We start from the raw sequence: 18,795 nt of genomic DNA, 5'->3' as shown, positions 1-18,795 counted from the left end.
CTCATGAAAAATGTCACTATTGTTTTGATTTGGGGGGGATCCCACATTTTAGCATTTGTAAGACAGCAATCTGATTCAAAGCTACTTCATACTAGAACAGAGTATCTTTTTCAACATTACAGCTTAAATAACAAAGTAAGTGATTGTGGATTCGGTCTGTAGCAAGGGATTATGCAAACTGAAATGAAAAGTAGTTTCTTTATCTCAAGCAACTGAGAAAAAGAAAGTATAAGTTGGAAGAATAAAATCATTTGTCGAGCACTGGAACTGATGAGTACCTTACCTGACTAAAAGACTTTCAAGCTGTTAGATGCTTTCTCATTCTAAATGTGCATCTCTTTCAGCTATTAAGAATCTATCTTTTCCCTGGGCTAAAATAGCACAGAAAATCCTTGAACTTGTCAAAATTATATGAAAACCCGCAGCACTTGGCATTTCAGAAATCAGTCCTTTCTCCATACCAATAGAGACCTTTGAATCTTAATTTTCTTGCAAAAGATTGTTTATTCCAAATAAGCATTGTGGAGAAGCAAGACATAGTGATGTTTCCCTTCTCTCTGGTGCTTAGTGTACAAGTGCCATGTATGTCCCCAGGATTGGGAAGTGGATTTACTGATCGCATCCTTACAATGAAAGAATGCTTCTTGCTCAGGAAGGGTTTAAAGGAATGGGCAAGACTACAAAGCACATAAATCAATTTTTTTATAGACATAGTTTTTCTTAGACATAGGCAGAAATACATCAATATCAGCAGAACATGTTGATGAAAATAAAAACCACTTTGGTTTTTCATCATATTCCAAATCTAGCCTCAAGACTCACCTAAAGGTTGCACAACTGAGAGACTCAGTACAACTCATTTTAACCAAAGTCCCGGAACAGAAGAAAAACTCTTTCCTCTGGGTATGCTGCCCATAATACACAAAAGGAGGTTGAGCAGAACACCAGAGGAAAATGGTGCCACTGGGATACCGATAGATGATGTTCACTGTAATCATAAATTTTTGAAAACTCCATGGTAAAATGATGTCAGGAACAGAGTTAGACATTAAGCACTACCAAATTCAGTAATTTTCTGGTTTGCTTGCTTTAAAAATATTTCCTAACCCCCAAAAGCAAACCCTTATTAAAGAATTCTATGCAACACAGAAGAGAAAGCATTTGAAAAATGGTGATATCTCAAAAAACAAAACAGAACAGGCATATTAAAAAGAAATAAAATCAAAGAACTTTGTATTGTCAGAGCTAAAAAACAAAACAAAGCAAAACAAAACCAAAAACCAAAAACAAAAACCATTGAGGCGCTCTTTTAAACTCTGCAGCTGAACAAGCAGTTCTGCAGCAAGAGTCATTGGAGATTTTTTAGTGAAATATCACAGTGTACTGGGAAAAGACAATAAAGTTTTTGCAGCAAATTTGTACTTGGTCTTTTTCACTTGTTTTCCCTGTGCCCTAATTGAGCTTAATAATTTACTGGCATTCATACATCAGGATTTATACCAAGTAAAATTAAGGTGCCCCAGGTTTATAGACCTTGAAGGCAGTTTCTGCTCATGGTTATTGATATCATTCAGAAATGAAACTTAATGGAAAGACTAGAGGTACAAACAAGAATTGCAAGAACTGTAAGGTATGGAATTGCACAGTATGTGTGCCTGTCTCTGAAAGAGGAAAGGAAATTGGGAATAATCTTCCTCTTTTTTATTTTCCTTTTATTCTTCTTTTCCTCTATTTCTGCCAACATATATACATTCTTAGTGGATGAAACAAAGACAGACTAGTGTTTTTTCATTCCTCTCATTACTTCTGTGGTTAACTTCAAATTTAACTGTAACTGCCCTGTGTTCCAAATGATTTTATGCCACAGACACTTGCAACATCACACTTACCTTTTTCTTATAATATATCAGTGAGTGCATTGTACTTTCCATAACAACCTTTTTTGCTGGAAAAAATAGCACTTTTTTGTTCCATGAAAACACACTTTACACATTCAACTCCACCATATCTTCCCCTAAACATACATATACTAGTATATTACCATTCACCTCAGTGAAAATGAGACTGGTAAACCCTTATCTGAGAGAAAAATGATAGCTCAAATTTTTAGTTAATTTTAGTTATTTATGAAAAACAGCTGTAAAAGGAACGACTAAGAAAGCAGTGTGCTTCACTGTCTGTCATTCCAGTGACTTGTTACTTCACAAATCAAATCAAACAGTAATGGCCTTCTAACATCATCTTTTGCTTGTTGTCTAGTTTAACTATTTGCTTCAGAAATTTCTGCTTTCTGGATGATGATGACATAATATTTAATCATAGATTTCCAGACAAACAGCTATAGGAAAATTTTATGCTGATCTCAATGTTTTTAAAGATGAGTGTTTTGTTTTAAATGAAAAAGTAACCTTGCAGAAAAAGATGTGATTTTTGTGGGGGTGATTTGGCATTTTTTATATCAAAACTTAATTTAAAAAAAAAAAAAAAGTTAAAACATTTAAAATAAGAATTGAATTGCCTGAAATTTTGACAAAAAAAATTGTTAAGAATTTTCTTTGTGTCAAACTGTAAATAGTTATTTTGGGATTTCTGTCTCCCTGAAGAAAACATGAAATTCTTAGTAATAATGTAACCTAAAACTTAGTTCATTTTGTGTTTAATTTTTGAATGCAGCAGTTGAAATAAAGAAGCTATTATTTGTATAGGCTGTGAAGGTTTATTAGCTTTAGGAGACCTTTAACTAGGCTCTTCAAGTACTGCTTGTCCTACCCTTCAATATAACACAGAAAGCTAGCCAAAAAGAATTTGGATGTAAGAAAGAGACAAAACACTTTCTTTTGAAAATGTAGTTAACAAAATTTAATATGCCAAACTGGCAACCTGCTCTCTTAGTGTGATTTCTGACAGTTCTAGGGCATAACTGGCACAGTATTCAACCAGATTAAACTGCGTTTATTGCTGGAAAGCTCTACTGTTTCAGTTCTCAAGCACTGCACAGATGAAATGTGCACTATAAATATGGATTTGTGTGACTACACTTTGAAAGCTTCGAGACAAAAATCCTTCCATTTAGTACCTACGATATTCCAGTGATAAATAATTGTAGGAATAATTTCAGACTCACAGCTGGTACTTCAAGACTTGCTAATTAGATATGAAGGCAAGTAATTAGACTTCCAGGCATTCTGAAATTACAAAAATCCTGAATGGTGTTGAAGTAATACTTATCGTTCCTGACAGGTATAAAAACACAGCAACAAGTGCACTTGTAAGTCAATGGACAGAGAGCTTAAGTATTGTGGTATAACTATGGAGTTAAGTCTTCTACCCATACAATGTATGCAAGGCACAGGTGTAAATCCCAGCAGAAGAATCACAGAAGCTATGTCCAAAGGAGTAGAAAAGACATGCCATTTAATGATCCACTGTGATTTGCCAACATATTTTTGTGTTATCATTTCAGATACAGAATTTAATCCAGAAATGTCTATTCACATACAGTCACAACTTCTTTACCCAAAAAACCCTATTATATACAGTCCTATGTACATCTATACGTCTAGATATAGACATACAGACGTACACTTAGCAAACGTGAAACTATGTTTTGATGTGTTGCCTTCCCTTATAATCTTCATTCTGCAACGATTTACAGTTAACTGATGAAAAGTGCTTTAGAAGAACCAAATATCAATAATGTTGCAGTTTGAATGAACAGATGCCCCTTTTGCATCTTCAAGTGATGATACGTATCAGTAATAATAGGTATTCTCTTGTACAGTACTGACCCAGCCAGCAGGAAAGCTTGTAAACTGGTGCCAGATATTAAATGAAAAGTTGCTTTATGTTTCCCACAGGAAGATGTAATATGGATGGCACCATAAGATTTATATGTAAAATATGTAAAATTATTTAATTACGTTACTTGAAATTTTATAAAAATATCAACCTAAGACATGTAGGTATGGCAAGTGTCATCTTTTTTTTTCTTTTTTTTTCTTTTTTCCTGGCAAAACTACAAGCAGCAGGAAACAGTACCTTGTGCAGAGAAATGAAAACAAAACAGCTATTGATAACAATCCCCATTACTCCCCAGTATTGACAGCACAAATGAACAAGAGACATTCCAGCACAGATCTATCGTCTGGTTTCATTTTACTCACAAAACAAACAAAAAATCTGTTGTGTAAATTTGTGACATATTGGCTGAAAATGGCAGCTGAGCTAGTATTTGGCATAACTGAAGAGGGAAAGACAGGAGTGAAAGTCATACATGACTTGTAATTTCTTGTGTTTCAAGCATAAAACAGAGGTCCTTTTGATTTGTGCTTAATGGAAACTATGGTAGCTAACAGATGTTACGATGCCTGCAGAAAACAACAAATAATGATCACCAGCCAAGGAAACTGTTATCCTCTGAAATTAAACAGGATACTGCAGTTGCTCATTTCCTACAACCTTGTATTTACTCAAATCACATCTAATAAATGGGGATAAGCCATATACTTGCAGACCAAAACAGAGAAAGTTATCAGGGTCAATAAAGGCTAAAATGAGGTGTCCCAAACACTCTGTAACCTTATCTCATGATTAGGTATACAGAAAAAAGTAGTATTTAAATGCCAAATACAAGTAAGGAAATATATTTTCTTGGAAGAATCAACACAAATGAAGTTAGAGAAATTTTCATGTTATTTTTCTTTGGAAAAGGAAGATCTCCAGCCAACAGGGAAAAAAAAAAAAAAAAAAAAAGAAGAAGAAAAAACCAAAGAAATTTAGGAAAGTCAGATTAAAAGGAAAATCGTGCAAAAGCCTATTCATTCTTTGCTTTGACTAACTTTAATCAAATGCAAGAAAATCATTAATGGATGTTGAAATGCTAGTCTAAATAAAAAAACCCTAATGCATATTATTAAATAACATTATTACATCCTTCTTTCAGGTGGTAAAAATGATGATTGTGGTTGTGCTGACATTTGCCATCTGCTGGCTGCCGTACCACATTTACTTCATAGTTACTGGGATCTACCAACAATTAAATCGGTGGAAATACATTCAGCAAATCTATTTGGCCAGCTTTTGGCTCGCCATGAGCTCTACAATGTACAATCCCATTATCTACTGCTGTCTTAATAAGAGGTAAGAGCTGGTTATGAAACAGTTGGTATGCATAACTTCAATGAGAATATAAATGGTTTAAATGAAATAAAAGACAAAAAAAATTCACTTGAATAATTTTTAGTTAGTGGGAAAGAAAACAAAGTACAAAAAAAACCCTTTCGTTTAGATTTGTACTTGATACCAAGAACCAAATGTCCAGTTCCAGTAGTTACGTTAGTCTAATTTCAGAGCAAAATTCAGTATTTAGAAAAAAACCTTTCCTGTTTCCATACGCAAAATTTAAGATCTATAGCAGTTTAATATTTTTTTGCTTGCAAAACATTAAAATAAAGAAGTAAAGACAACCATTAGTGATATACAGTGGAATCTGTATGTTCACTAACTAATGGTAGCCACAAATTTGTTTTGCAGTACTGGAAGGATATAATATAAAATGTGGTTTACTGTGTATTTTAATGCTTCACCATTAGATGTCTACTGAGCTCTGAGGTCCATAACAGGATACTAAAACAAATATTACTTGATACTGAATTACAGCAACACATTTTGCTCTGAATTTCAAAGGCATTGCTGTTGAGTTTGGTGAGATATTTGGTGGTTTGAGACTACTGGATTGCAGAATGAACTCATGCTTTTCATTTCAGCTTGTAGGACCAGGATCTAAACAAATGTCATCCTAGACATATTATTTTTCAGTATTACTTCTCATAATGGAGATAGTATGAATCAGTATTGAATAAGTAATCTTAAATATTATTAGAAATCTCTTTTGAATGAACAGCCAATGTCAAGTTTAATTGCTGACAAGTTTTACACCAATTTTGTTGAATATTTATAAAACCCCACTAAGGATCATGCAATACCTGTGAAAAGGAGTCTAACTGAAAATGAAGTGACCAAATCCTGCCAAGCTTTTATTGATGGAAAAACACTGGAGTTTGCCTCCTTGATTAGAATAGCTTATGATTGTCTTTTATTTGTCTTTTAAAATGTCAAGGTAATGCTCAATTCCATACAATCTTCTTCCTCTTTTGATGGTTACAACTGTTTAAAGAAGATGTAAAGTTCTAGTATGCCAGAACAATACCCTAACTCAAATGGCAAATCTCCTATTAATTTCAACAGAAACCAGAATTCTCTGGATGTCCAATGTCTGCAAAATCAAAGGCGAGGAAAGATCATGCCTCACATTTTATTAGTTACTACCATAAAACCTCTAAAACGCTGCCATTTTCTTCAAAAACTTTTTATGCAGAATCACAAAAGATGTTATTCAGAAAAAATTAACATCTCATATGGCTTGTATTGACACTCATACTTCAGTACAAAACTAAACATCTGGATGAAAGAATATAATCAACAAACACGTCATAATTTTGAGACACATTAAAGGTCATCTTGTATAGAAGGTAATGCAAGGAGGAAATACTGGTGAAAGTTTTCTTATAATTAAGCTCAATATTGAAATCAAGAAGCCAGAATGTCTGCTTCCTATTCATGCAGCAGGAAAATACAGCCTGTTGTTGGGAGTCAGATCGATTCATGCAGTATTGTTACCTCTGATGGATCTAATATGAGACAGAGTTGCAACACCTATCCGCAGCCTCATCTTCCAGGCTAATTGAGGTATTACCTATGTATCTAGATAAACAGGGCATTATTTCAAGATGAAGAAAAAACATGCTCTGAATAAGAAAGAGAAGGTGAGACAAAAAATAATACAGTCTAAAGATGTATTTCCATCAGAGGTTCTTTCAGTATTTTTTTCAATTTCCGTAATTCCATCTGAACAGAGAAACCCTAAATGGCAAGTTACCTGCTCGTTTGTCACCATGCGACAGCTCTGTGACAAACCTAAAAAAAAAATGAAGAGGAAGAAAGTTATTTCTGTGAGATCATTCAACTTTCACTGAAAACAATCTAAATTTTTTATCTGTAGTCATCACTGTGGTAGCTTTACCATTGCTCTAAAAGGCTTATAGGCACAATAAACAACACGGCTGATCATTGAAACAGAAATGAGAGAAGCAAGACAAAGTGAGAAAGTCTGATAAGTTTTAGGTCTAGGTGAAAAGGTGCTCTTCTGAAGGTTACACATAAATATACAGCAAATTGCTTATCTAATGTTTAAATTCTATTCTGGAAATACATACACACAAAAAGTAGCAGTAGTCCTTATAGTAAATCTGTCCCTCTGAATTGAAATAACACTATCTGGATATTGCAAGCATTAATGTGCTAAAGCCTCAAAATTCCCATTTGTGCATTGTTCATGTTCAGTTTTCAACTTTCTAGGATCTTCTTTTGTTATTACAAATAATTTTCCAAATGTGTGATATGAACAATTAGTCATTACGTCTTTCCCATTTAAGCACCTCTGTTAGAAAAGTAAACAAAGAAGGGATATTGGAATCTGGAAGCTGGGATGGTATTTTACAGAAAAGAATGCCATAAAGTTTCTTGCTGAAAAAAGATGAAAATATAGGTGCAGATTTCTTCACAGCTCAAATCAAAACAATTTATGTGAAGACAGTGCTGTGAAAGCTGGTGTTTGCTTATTTAGGCACAGGCAAAGGAAAGTAAACTGAGTACAAGGAAAATACCAATGTTAAAATGCAGGGAAAGTATATTGAAAATCCAAAACAGAAATGAGCTGTTACCACTAGCTTTTTTTACCTTACTCAGACTTTAGTCAATGAAACTCCCACTAAGTTCACCACTAAGAGGATTAGGCACAAGATAATTAGCCAGGCAGTGTCCTGTCAGCATAATATATATTTCGAGATGAAGGCCTGTGGCTGGCTAATAACACAGGCTTTCACCAAACATCTTTCCTCCCAGGTTCCGAGCTGGCTTCAAACAAGCTTTCCGTTGGTGCCCCTTCATTGAGATGTCCAGCTATGACGAGCTAGAGCTCAAAGCAGCTAGATTTCATCCCACCCGGCAAAGTAGCCTATATGCTGTGTCCAGAATGGAGTCCAGCATGACAGTGGTGTTTGATGCTAGTGATGGAGACAACACCCATGCCAGCCGTAAGAAAAGAGCAGCTCCAAAGGACATGAGTTTCAATGGCTATTCACAGAAGAATTCCAAGGCTGTCTCCACAGCCTCAAGTCTCATCAGTTCACTGCACACATCAGCAGATGATTATTCCTGAGCATTTCATGATGACAGCTGATAGAAGGGCAGCACTGGACAATGCTTTCCTACTTTGGGACTAGATATTCATGCTACAGGAAAAAAAACACAATTCCACTGACAAAACCTATCTATAAATACAGTGATATTTTTAAGCATCACTTTTCTGCTTTGGAGAGAAGGAGGAATTTGAAGACATATGTATGCATCAGTTTGAAAGCACACACTTATACACAGCAATGTTGGTAGCAATTATCTGAAACAAGCCAATGGCATAAAATGCATTGTTTCAGCTGTATCTGACCTCTGGCATTTATATTTCTCTTACTGTAATGTAACAGACTCCTTATTAAAGCTGAAATGCATCGTAGTTTCTACTATGAGTTTATTAATCCCACACAAAATTACATGAGATCTGATAAAATATTTCTTTATAATGAAGACATAATGAGCCCCAGGTCCATTCCTTTTTTTTGTTTTATAATTAAGCCCTATTCCCAGGCAAACAAACAAAATGGCTTTCATGTGAACGAAGTTCAGCTCTGTCTGCAACAGGAAAATTTTTCAAATATATATGAAAAATATTTTTTTTAAAAGCAGAAAATCTCTAAGGGACTAAGTTAAATTCTACCCAAGTTTCTACATTAGTGAACATGAGATTTCAATGGAAGGTGTGCTTCCAGGAGGAATCATTGCTTAGATGAATGTCTTGTATCTCAGTGCTGAGTTGTTTAAGTACTAAGAACTTTCTCTAATGACCTTAACAGGACCTTTGTGTTTGACTTTAGAAAGGTCAAAAGATTTTAAACTGGAGATTCAAATATAAGAAAAATACCATTGCGGCAATAAGCATTTCTCTGCAGAAGATACAGTAACATATTTCACCATGAAACACCTCTACCAGGAAAAAAATATTTGGGCTGTTTTCCAAAATTTTCCATGTAAATACATCTTCTGCCTGCATCTGAAAACATGTTAGGCGCTATTACACAGACACTTTTCTACCCGAGTCAGGGAAAATCCACTATCACTGTTGCAAACAAAGTTGAATTACTACAAAAGCAACCAGAGAGCAGCCTTTGCTTCAGATAAACGGCTATGTCAGTTGCATCAATCAGCTGATTGTTTGAATGCTTGTTCTCAAACAGTTAATCAAAACTGAAGCAAAAGAATGTCTTCCTGAGATGGCCAGACAAGCACAAAGGAGTGTATACCTGACTCAATCCAAGACAGTATCAAAGCTGAGCAACTAACAAAGAAGTTCGAAGAGAGAAAGGCTTGAACTGGGTTTAGCTCATATTCTTTCCCAGCAACTGGGAATGCCCAGCATTGTGAGCATATGGTGTGAGACTAGTAACAGGAATCATGTTTGTATTGTGATTCATCTGTATAGTCAATTGCTATATTTTGCTAAGCATAATTTGAATTTGTACCACGATTTCAGTGCCTTGCAGTATCACTTGGCTGTATCAAAATCCTGTGTAAGATGAAACATCCTCAAATAAGTAAATCTAGTATTTAACATTGAACTCTCCATGTGTGAAAAAACTGAAGAACCTGGTCATAGAGTATTGTACTCTGACAAAAAAGTATCGCGATTCCAGACTCACAGTTTTCCTATCCAAGGCCTGATCTTAAATCCTTTGAAGCAAAGAGCTCTGTTCATTAATGGCTTTCCTTTTAAATTTAAAATCTTCACAGGTGTTTAACAGCTCTGCTGAGAAGATTCAGGATAGGCACACACAAAAAAATAATGAACCTAGGCCTATTAACCTGATGGTGATGTATTACAAACATGTGCTGTAAATTCCTCTGTCTGCTCATGTACAACCTTTGAGGAACATATATGTATAGCTGTTACATAAAGTCTTTTCTAACTATGGCTGTTACAAAATCAGTGTTGATAAATGTCAATACATGGATGTATGTTTGAACAATATGGTTGTAGTGAGATTAATGTATTGTTTCTAAATGTAGAGCATGACTCTTTAAAAGCTATATATAAAAATACAGCATCACAAATATACAAAACATGCTTGTTTTGTATCTACAAAACACTATACTTGGTTGACAAATATTGAGTAACCAACAGCTGCTTCCTCACACCTATGCCGTTAATTAGTGAAACAATTTCACTTTACTAAGTATTTTAGGATATTACCTCCTAGAGAAGTAATCTATTGATAATCTCACCGTATATTGTGGTGTAGTGGTCTCAAAAACACCCTTATCATTCCTGTAGTTCTCCTCTGAAGTTACAGGATATTCCTGTACAACAAATGAAGAAATTTGTGCTTTTAATCACAGCATTGCTTTAGCAAAACATTATGATGACACATGGAGCAAATCCATCCTTCTGCCTCACCCTCAAAAAGCATGAGGGGTTACACAGTCAAACAAGTAGCCTCTAAAATGTTTATCTGATGAAAAGACTTCATTGCTCCCTGAACTGCCATTTTGCTATGATGTTCCCTTGATATAGGTAGGACAGGTTTAACTTTCACATCTCCACAGACAGGATGGTCAGTGTAAGTTTTCGCTGGCGTTCCCCTGACACTGGCTAAAGTTTCCAAAAAAAAAAAAAAACAAAAACAAACAAACAAACAAACAAAAAACCAAAACAAAAAAACAAACAACAAAAAAAACTGAGCTAAACATGACTACATTTAAACACAGATATATAAATTTGAAAACACAGATCTTCAAAACTCATTTAATTAATAGAGATTTATAACACCTTTGTCTCGAGTCTTCCATATAAAAGCATGATGTTGAGAGGAAAACTGAACTCGGAGCTTGGAGTAAGATGCATTCAGTAGATTGCAGCCTGTGGCTACTTGGCAGGAATCCCTTCACAGCCTCCCTTCCAGTGCAAGTCTTATTATCAAGGTTGTGAGGCACTGGCAGAACTGCCTGGCATGAGCTATTTGTGAGATTTTTATGTCTGGTAACTAAATGTGACAATTGAGGTAGGTTGCTGACCAATACTAATCTACATTTGCAAAAATAACATTCAAAAGGAATTAGTGCAGAAAAGGAGAGCAAAACACAAGTTTTAGAAGTTGCCTTTTTTTTATCTAGATAAAAACCTTCAGGTATTTTGGATGTAAATATTTCTTCTTTAGTAACAGTGAATTCTTTTTGCAGCAGTAAACAAGAACCTCCTATTTCACCAATACAAATTTCAAAACCTTTCAGGCTGTTCTCTCTAAGAAGTGTGGAGTTTATAAAAACACTTTCTCCTGTTGCATTTATTTCAAGAGTTCTGAAGTTGCCCCAGCTTACGCAGAAATTTAAACATGCTGTATAGCTTTCCCTAGTTCAAGATGAGCTTTAAATTTAGAGTCCCCATTCGTATGTGCTGTTTGTATATATTGTTACAAATGATGCAGGCGATAGTGCTTAGGATACACCACTGTTTACAAACACTATGCGAGTTCCTTGTATTAAATAATGCATTCAGTTCAATTTAAATCCTCCTGTTCATGAGCAGGTTCAAGTGATTCTGCATTAGTTATTCAAAATGATTTGTGAGTGCAGTCAGAGATAATTCTTTATCAGTCCATGAGCAGTTCATGTGGGTATTTAAATTCAGATTGCTTCAGATAATTTAATATATCACATGGTATACCATTATTGGCTAATTAGATTCCCTCTTCCTATCTATAAGACTGAAATGTGCATATTGGATTACAACTGGAATCACATTTCCCAAAGCAAATGGTTACATTTACAAATATCAAACCTGCCTGTTGTGAGTACTCTGTAACATAGCCTCTGGAATCACTATTTCTGAGTTTTCCAGTAGCAAGTTTTTCACTGCAATATCTGTGATGCAAACAAAAAGGGCCACCAGGGCCAGCCACATGAATCATATTTCCAAAGCACACTTTGAAAATTCATGTTGCCCGGTGTCGTGGTTTAAGCCCAGGCCGTAAATCAGAACCACGCAGTCCACTTCCCCCCCCACCTTTCTTCCCTCCGCTCCTGGAGGGACGGGGAGGAGAATCAAAAGAATGCAGCTCCCACGGGTTGAGATAAGAACAGTTTAATAACTAAGGTATAACACAAATCACTACTGCTACCACTAATAGTAATAATGATAAAGGAAATAACAAGGAAGAGAATACAACCGCTCACCAACCGGTACCTCACCCCCACCCTGCCATGATCCAGCCCTTCCGGGCCACTCTCAGTTCTACCTCCTGGGCATGACGTGCTGTGGTATGGAATACCTCTTTGGTTAGTTTGGGTCAGGTGTCCTGTCCCTGCTTCCTCCCAGCTTCTCCTCCTCCCTGGCAGAGCATGAGACTCTCAAAGTCCTTGGTCAGTCTAAACATCGGTGTTATCAGCCCTGTTCCCAGGCGGAAAGTCAAAAACACAGCACTGCACCAGTAGAAAAAATGACTGCTACTGCTAAACCAGGACAGTATCCACCCCTTATTCCATACCATTCACGTCATGCTCAGATCCCACATTTTCAATATACCCTCACTCTCATCTCAGTGCACTCTTATCGTCATGCACAGACCAATCCCTATAAAGTGCTGAGTCCATTCGGTCCATGATGGTGGGCTCCATCTCTTGTAACAGTCTTTCAGAGTAGGAGAGGCCCATTGCAAAGTCCACCCTTCGATCATGAGTCCATCTCTATGTTGCATCTCTGCCCTGATGGCCTGAAGTGCCATGGGCCCATCAGGCTCAAAATAATTCACCCTCCCCTGCAGCAGTCTCTGCAACTTGCCGTCGGGGACTCCACACAGCTGCCTTCCATCTCCGACGCTTCCAAAGCACTGGAGGGGCCCAGTGGATTAGATACTCGCCCATACTGTCCCACACACCGTGACACTCATGGCTGTGCATCCTTGGGGAAAACCTCTCGGTCCCCTTGTATCGTCGTCTAACCCCAGGCAAGACCCAAACCTGACTCTGCTTAACTCTCGGGATCAGACAAAATGGTCGTGGGTAGAACACACTGTGTGTGTGCCAACATGGTGATCCTCATCACAATCAGCAGGCAGGTTCCAAGGGTACCCAAAGGCCATTCAAAACCTTCAGAACTCTCAAATGATGCTGCTATGCTTGCTGGCTCTCTCACCACCAGCTTCTCTTTTTCCGAGTCCAAATCTTCCTCCTCTGCCTTGCTGGAAAGTGCTGCGTGGTCTCCTGCATCCTCCTGCGGCTCAGGCTCACGGGGCTCGGTGGACGGCTGCTGGGGAATGCTCTCGGCCGCCGCGGGGCTGGGCTCGGCTGTGGGGCTCGGCTCCTCCGCCGCCTCCTCCCGCTGCTCGGCAGCCGCCTCCTTCCCCTCCTCAGCAGCCGCCTCCTTCCTGGCCTCCGGCCCCGCTCCCGGGCCGCTTCGGTCACCGCCGGCTCCAGGGGCCGCTCCCCCTCAGCTCCCCGCAGCCTCACAAAGACAGAGGTGAGGACGAGGGCCAGGACAGTGAAGAGCAGCGGGACGGCCAGGTACAAGTCCGCGGCCACGTCCATCCCGCCCTGCTGCCAGAGCCCCCCCGTATCGCAAGCCATTACCATAAAATACAATGAAACAAGAACCTTAGCCCAAGGCCCACACTTGATAAACACTAACACAGCAAATACCAGCTCTAAGTAAGCTACAGCATACAGAAACTGTGATATCAAAAAGAACAACTTTGAGAGCCAATAAATCAGCATTATGCCTCGGTCAGATCTGTCGTTATCTCAACCCTTCGTGCCCCACGTTGGGCGCCAAAAAGAACTGTCGTGGTTTAAGCCCAGGCCGTAAATCAGAACCACGAAGTCCACTTCCCCCCCCCACCTTTCTTCCCTCCGCTCCTGGAGGGACGGGGAGGAGAATCAAAAGAATGCAGCTCCCACGGGTTGAGATAAGAACAGTTTAATAACTAAGGTATAACACAAATCACTGCTGCTACCACCATAATAATAATGATAAAGGAAATAACAAGGAAGAGAATACAACCGCTCACCAACCGGACCTCACCCCCACCCTGCCATGATCCAGCCCTTCCGGGCCACTCTCAGTTCTACCTCCTGGGCATGACGTGCTGTGGTATGGAATACCTCTTTGGCTAGTTTGGGTCAGGTGTCCTGTCCCTGCTTCCTCCCAGCTTCTCCTCCTCCCTGGCAGAGCATGAGACTCTCAAAGTCCTTGGTCAGTCTAAACATCGGTGTTATCAGCTCTGTTCCCAGGCGGAAAGTCAAAAACACAGCACTGCACCAGTAGAAAAAATGACTGCTACTGCTAAACCAGGACACCCGGCCTGCTTCAATTTATGTTTTAGATTAAAAAACTAACTATTTAATCAATAGACATTCACCAATAGAAAGATACAAATCTCTTAACACTTGAAATAGCAGCTCTTCTATAACACCGCCTACAAATTCATGTACAAATGAAAGTGACAACAGATCAAGTCTGTAGATCTTGTATAGTAGTAGATGTAGTCTTGTAGATGTATACTTTCTGTGTATAGTATACACACAAAGACTTCAGACAAGCTCCTTCCTGAGTGCAAGGCAAAACTTCCTGCAGAGCATCTCCAGATTGAGAGAGGTTCTGCCAGGTGAGGTCTGACAAGCTAAGGACAGGGAAAGGTTCCAGCATCAGACTCCACAGAGTACCCCAGTCAGCAGCTCTTTCCAGTATGCGATACTGAAATATACCTCCTGGATGTTAACTGAAAAATTTAAGGCAACCAGCCACACTTTGAAGATCAAGGGTACTGCTCTTCCTTGGCCCAGATATCTACAGTAGGGAAGGAAGGAAGCTCTGTATTCAGAAGTGTGTTCTAATATGTTCACAGTGTTCATTCATTTTGTTTGAGTTTGGAAACTTAAAAACACTTAGGCAAGGATATTAGTAATGATCTAAGTAAGGCTACCCACCTGGAGCTGTTCTCCTGGAGCTTGACTTCGACAAGGCAGAAAGGAAGTCATCTTCACTTTTCCTCCCATACCCTGCATCCCAGCACCCTCGAGGCTACTAACCAATGATACTGCTGTTACTCAACCAGCTAATACGTATGGGGCAGCAGGACCAGTACTGGCAGAGGAAAAATACAGCAAGCCAAACAGTTTGTCCCTGGGTCCAAAATTACTTTTCATAGCTTGTTAGGCATGTAATTCCCTTAAAACTAACGGGATGTCAGTGGGTATAGTTCTATCTATTTATTGTGAACTAGTATCACATAAACCTGACTTTATTTCCCCCCAAAGCAGACATTTATAAGCTCTTTTTTCCCCAATAGATCCTGTGTTCCTCAATAGTTTTCTCATATTAACCTAAGATTCTGGCTCCTAATTAATTCCTTCTGGTCTAATCCTGAGGCAAAACACAGGAGGGACTGAGGGAACCAGAGTTTCCTCAGTAGGAACCCTGTGAAGTAGCTTCCATTTAGCACAAAATTTAGCCCAGCTTGCTCTGTGTCAGTCTCTCACATAGTCTGATTAGAGCTCCCTGCCTTCTGGCAAAGTCGAATGGTTTCAGGAGACTGTAGATATTCCCTCATCACAAAAGAGATCAGCCCTCACAATACTTGGTGCCACTAATCAAACATCTTCGCCCCTCCTCACAAGCACTGATCAGGCATCACAGAAAGATTAAGCTTTCACCAAAGAAACTGCAGGCTATCAGTCAGAGGATGTTGTACATTTGACTTCTCAGTCACCATGGCAACTTATCAAACTGCACATAAAAATGGGTAACTGGTGGCAATTCCCATGATCATCTTGGCTATAGGTTCCAGTGACATTTATAGCTGCATAACATTGTCCAAGGAAGGGATCTAACTGCTTTACATCCCAAAGAAGAAAGAGTAGTATCTCCCACTGGGATTGCAAATTTAACAACTATTCAGGTAAATGGTTTTAAAAGACGTAATTTGAAGTGTAGTTTTGCAGCTTACTCATCTGTTCTGCAGTCTCTTGGGTTAAGTGTGCTGGCACCTTCTATACCTTATACGGTATCTAAAAAGTATCATCAAACAGCTAAGGTATATGTATGTGAAGTCTGACTCTCTGTTCTTGAAAGGCTAAAAAATTATTGAGTAGAAAACCATCATAATGCATTTTGTCTTTGGAAAACAAAGTCTCTGTCACTCACAGTAGCTAAAGATGAATTAAAATGCAACAACCTGAGATCAATGTTTGTCTCTTCCAGTAGAAAAGGTTGACAGTAACACTTTTTCAATAGCATTTAAGTAAACAAGGTTGGATGGGGCTTTGAGCAATCTGGTCTAGTGGAAGTGCCTCCCATGCAGGGGAATTGGAATTAGATGATCTTTAAGGTCCTTTCCAACCCAAACCATTCTCTGATTCTATGATTCTATGAAACAGCATAAAAAACAAATCACAGAGTACCAAGTGAAGTGACTTTTTAGCTGAACTATATCTCACCCTTGGAAAAATACGTGGGCATAAAAAGCCACTGAAAATAAATAAATTTCCTGAAAAAAAAAAATCTTATTTGAACATGCTAAATATCTGACAAAATTGTCCAGCTTCAGAGTCCAGATTTAGCAGAGTTGTAAGTGAATTAGACTGATAAATAGAATTTATCAGAGTTCCACTAATACTTTTGCAAATCTGGAAAAATAATTGTCCTAGTTCTTATGAGTTGTTTTATTGGTTATCTGAACACTGACTTCACAAACCACAGAATGTTCTGAATTTTGGCACAAATTATAAACCTGAAAGATTACATCAGAAGCATGTTTTCACGGCCATATCATGCAAACAATTACCCATGACAAACATCAAACACTGAGTTGTTGAATTGGCTTGAAAATAACAGTGTACAATTATATATAAATGGGAAATGTTTCCAAATAAATGTTTTGCTTGGGTTTTTGTTTGGTTGGTTGGGTTGGTGTTTTTTTTTTTTTTTTGGTTGGTTGTTTTTTTTTTTTTAAAGCATGAACAACTGAAGAAAATAGACAATTACTACCAAACAAATCCAACAGACTAATAAAGAGCTTCTAATGTGTTCTTTTAAGGTATTTCCTTTTCAAACAGTCTAAGCACCAGTACCCTGTATTTCCAAGTAACAGGGTGGCTGATGAGGAAATTATCTTTCATTAAGTGTCTGTAGCAAGGCTGGCTGTCCTACAAGGCTAACATGATTAAGTTATCCCAGTTTCCACAGACAGCAGCATGCAAAGAAGAGGTCTTTCTAAAAGACATCTCAAAGAGCTAGCTTTCCACCTGGCCAGCTCCCTCTTGCAGATGACACTATGTCATGCAGTACAACACTGGGATCAACTGGAAGTCTCCTTGATACAGATTTATACAAGGCATAATGTCACATGTCAGCTCAGAAGGATTTAACCGATTTGCTATATAACCTGACTATGTGTGCTTCGTTATTTATTAGTTTTTTTTAAATATTGGTAAGTACAATCCAAACACAATGAGCATTAGCATATCAGTTACCCTGCTATTAGAGGCTATATAAAAGCTAGTGGAAATACAAAAAGAAGTTACAATATATTCAGTTTCTGAGTACATGCCCATAGGCATAAATCAAAAGGTTGAGTTGTGAGTGACAATACCATGAAAGCCAGCAAATGAAAGGGCACTTACAGTTCACAAGAACAGAAGTTTTTTTAAAACTATTACATTTTCATTTAACATTTACATTTTAGAACCCCTTGGCCCTGCCTGTTCTAAAGGAGATGGCAAAACTCCTCACACACCCTACCCATCTCCACTTGTCCTGCCATAACAAGATCTTTGGGCAACCTCTCCTTTTTTCAACTCAAAAGAAACCTGACCCCGAGGCCATGAGGGAGCTGTAATACAACCTGACAGGTTTCCCAGTGTGGCTGCGCCTCTGCAAGCTCTGACACAGAGCACTCTACAACTCATCTTGATGAAGACCTAGAAACCAGAATGATACAGGAGTAACAGGTCCTAACTCTAATCACTTTCTACTAGATAATTCCATTTGCCTTGCCTGCCACAGTGACATACCAAGGTACGTGTTACATAGAAATTCTTTGAAATAGAACAAATAATCCATACGTACACACACAGGTTCTGAGAAAGGAGAAAAACCTTGAACTAAGTCTGTAAGTTCTACCTATGGAAAAGAACTTTCCCAATGTGCCTTGGCCTCACAGTGGTGGCTTTAGGGCCCATTCACACAGCTGAGATCCTTGCAAGAATTTGAGAGTTCGCAACAATCAGAGTACTGTCAGGACAGCCACCAAAAAATAGAACCTGGGCTAAAGTCCCACACACCTTGAGACTCAATCCCCACCTGTGGAAAAATGCCGATATTAGACAAGAATATTTCACTGACTCAAGGAAGAGTTTTAACAAGTACACTTTTGTATGTCTTTATGTATGTGTGTGCACAGGTATAAATTGTTATAGCAACTGTAGTAAATTCTATCGACTAACTTTATAAGATCCACCTTAAAACTTCTGCTACATGATACATAGCACTCTTTTGATGAATGCCATTGACCAAATCTGAGACTAAGACTAGATCCAGCAGCACGTAGTCTCCATCAATTTAGAAAGCAAGGGGGT

The 18,795-nt window shown here is 38.2% G+C and overlaps 1 protein-coding gene across 1 annotated transcript in view; it reads left to right on the top strand.

Annotated features, from left to right (window-relative positions):
- Positions 1-8,278, top strand: part of TACR3 (tachykinin receptor 3) — a gene marked incomplete at both ends in the record, with an annotated part of 32,523 nt that extends 24,245 nt beyond the window's left edge. Inside the window, 2 exons of the mRNA XM_080629253.1 lie at positions 4,943-5,139; positions 7,963-8,278. Of these exons, the coding sequence (XP_080485379.1) occupies positions 4,943-5,139; positions 7,963-8,278 (513 nt within the window). The remainder of the gene's footprint in view (positions 1-4,942; positions 5,140-7,962) is intronic.
- Between the last annotated feature and the right edge of the window lie 10,517 nt (positions 8,279-18,795).

Source organism: Psittacula echo (genome assembly GCF_963264785.1).
Source record: "Psittacula echo genome assembly, chromosome: 1".
NCBI lineage: Eukaryota > Metazoa > Chordata > Aves > Psittaciformes > Psittacidae > Psittacula > Psittacula echo.
The sequence above is the reverse complement of the archived record's forward strand: the minus strand, read 5'-3'. Positions and strand labels throughout refer to the sequence as shown.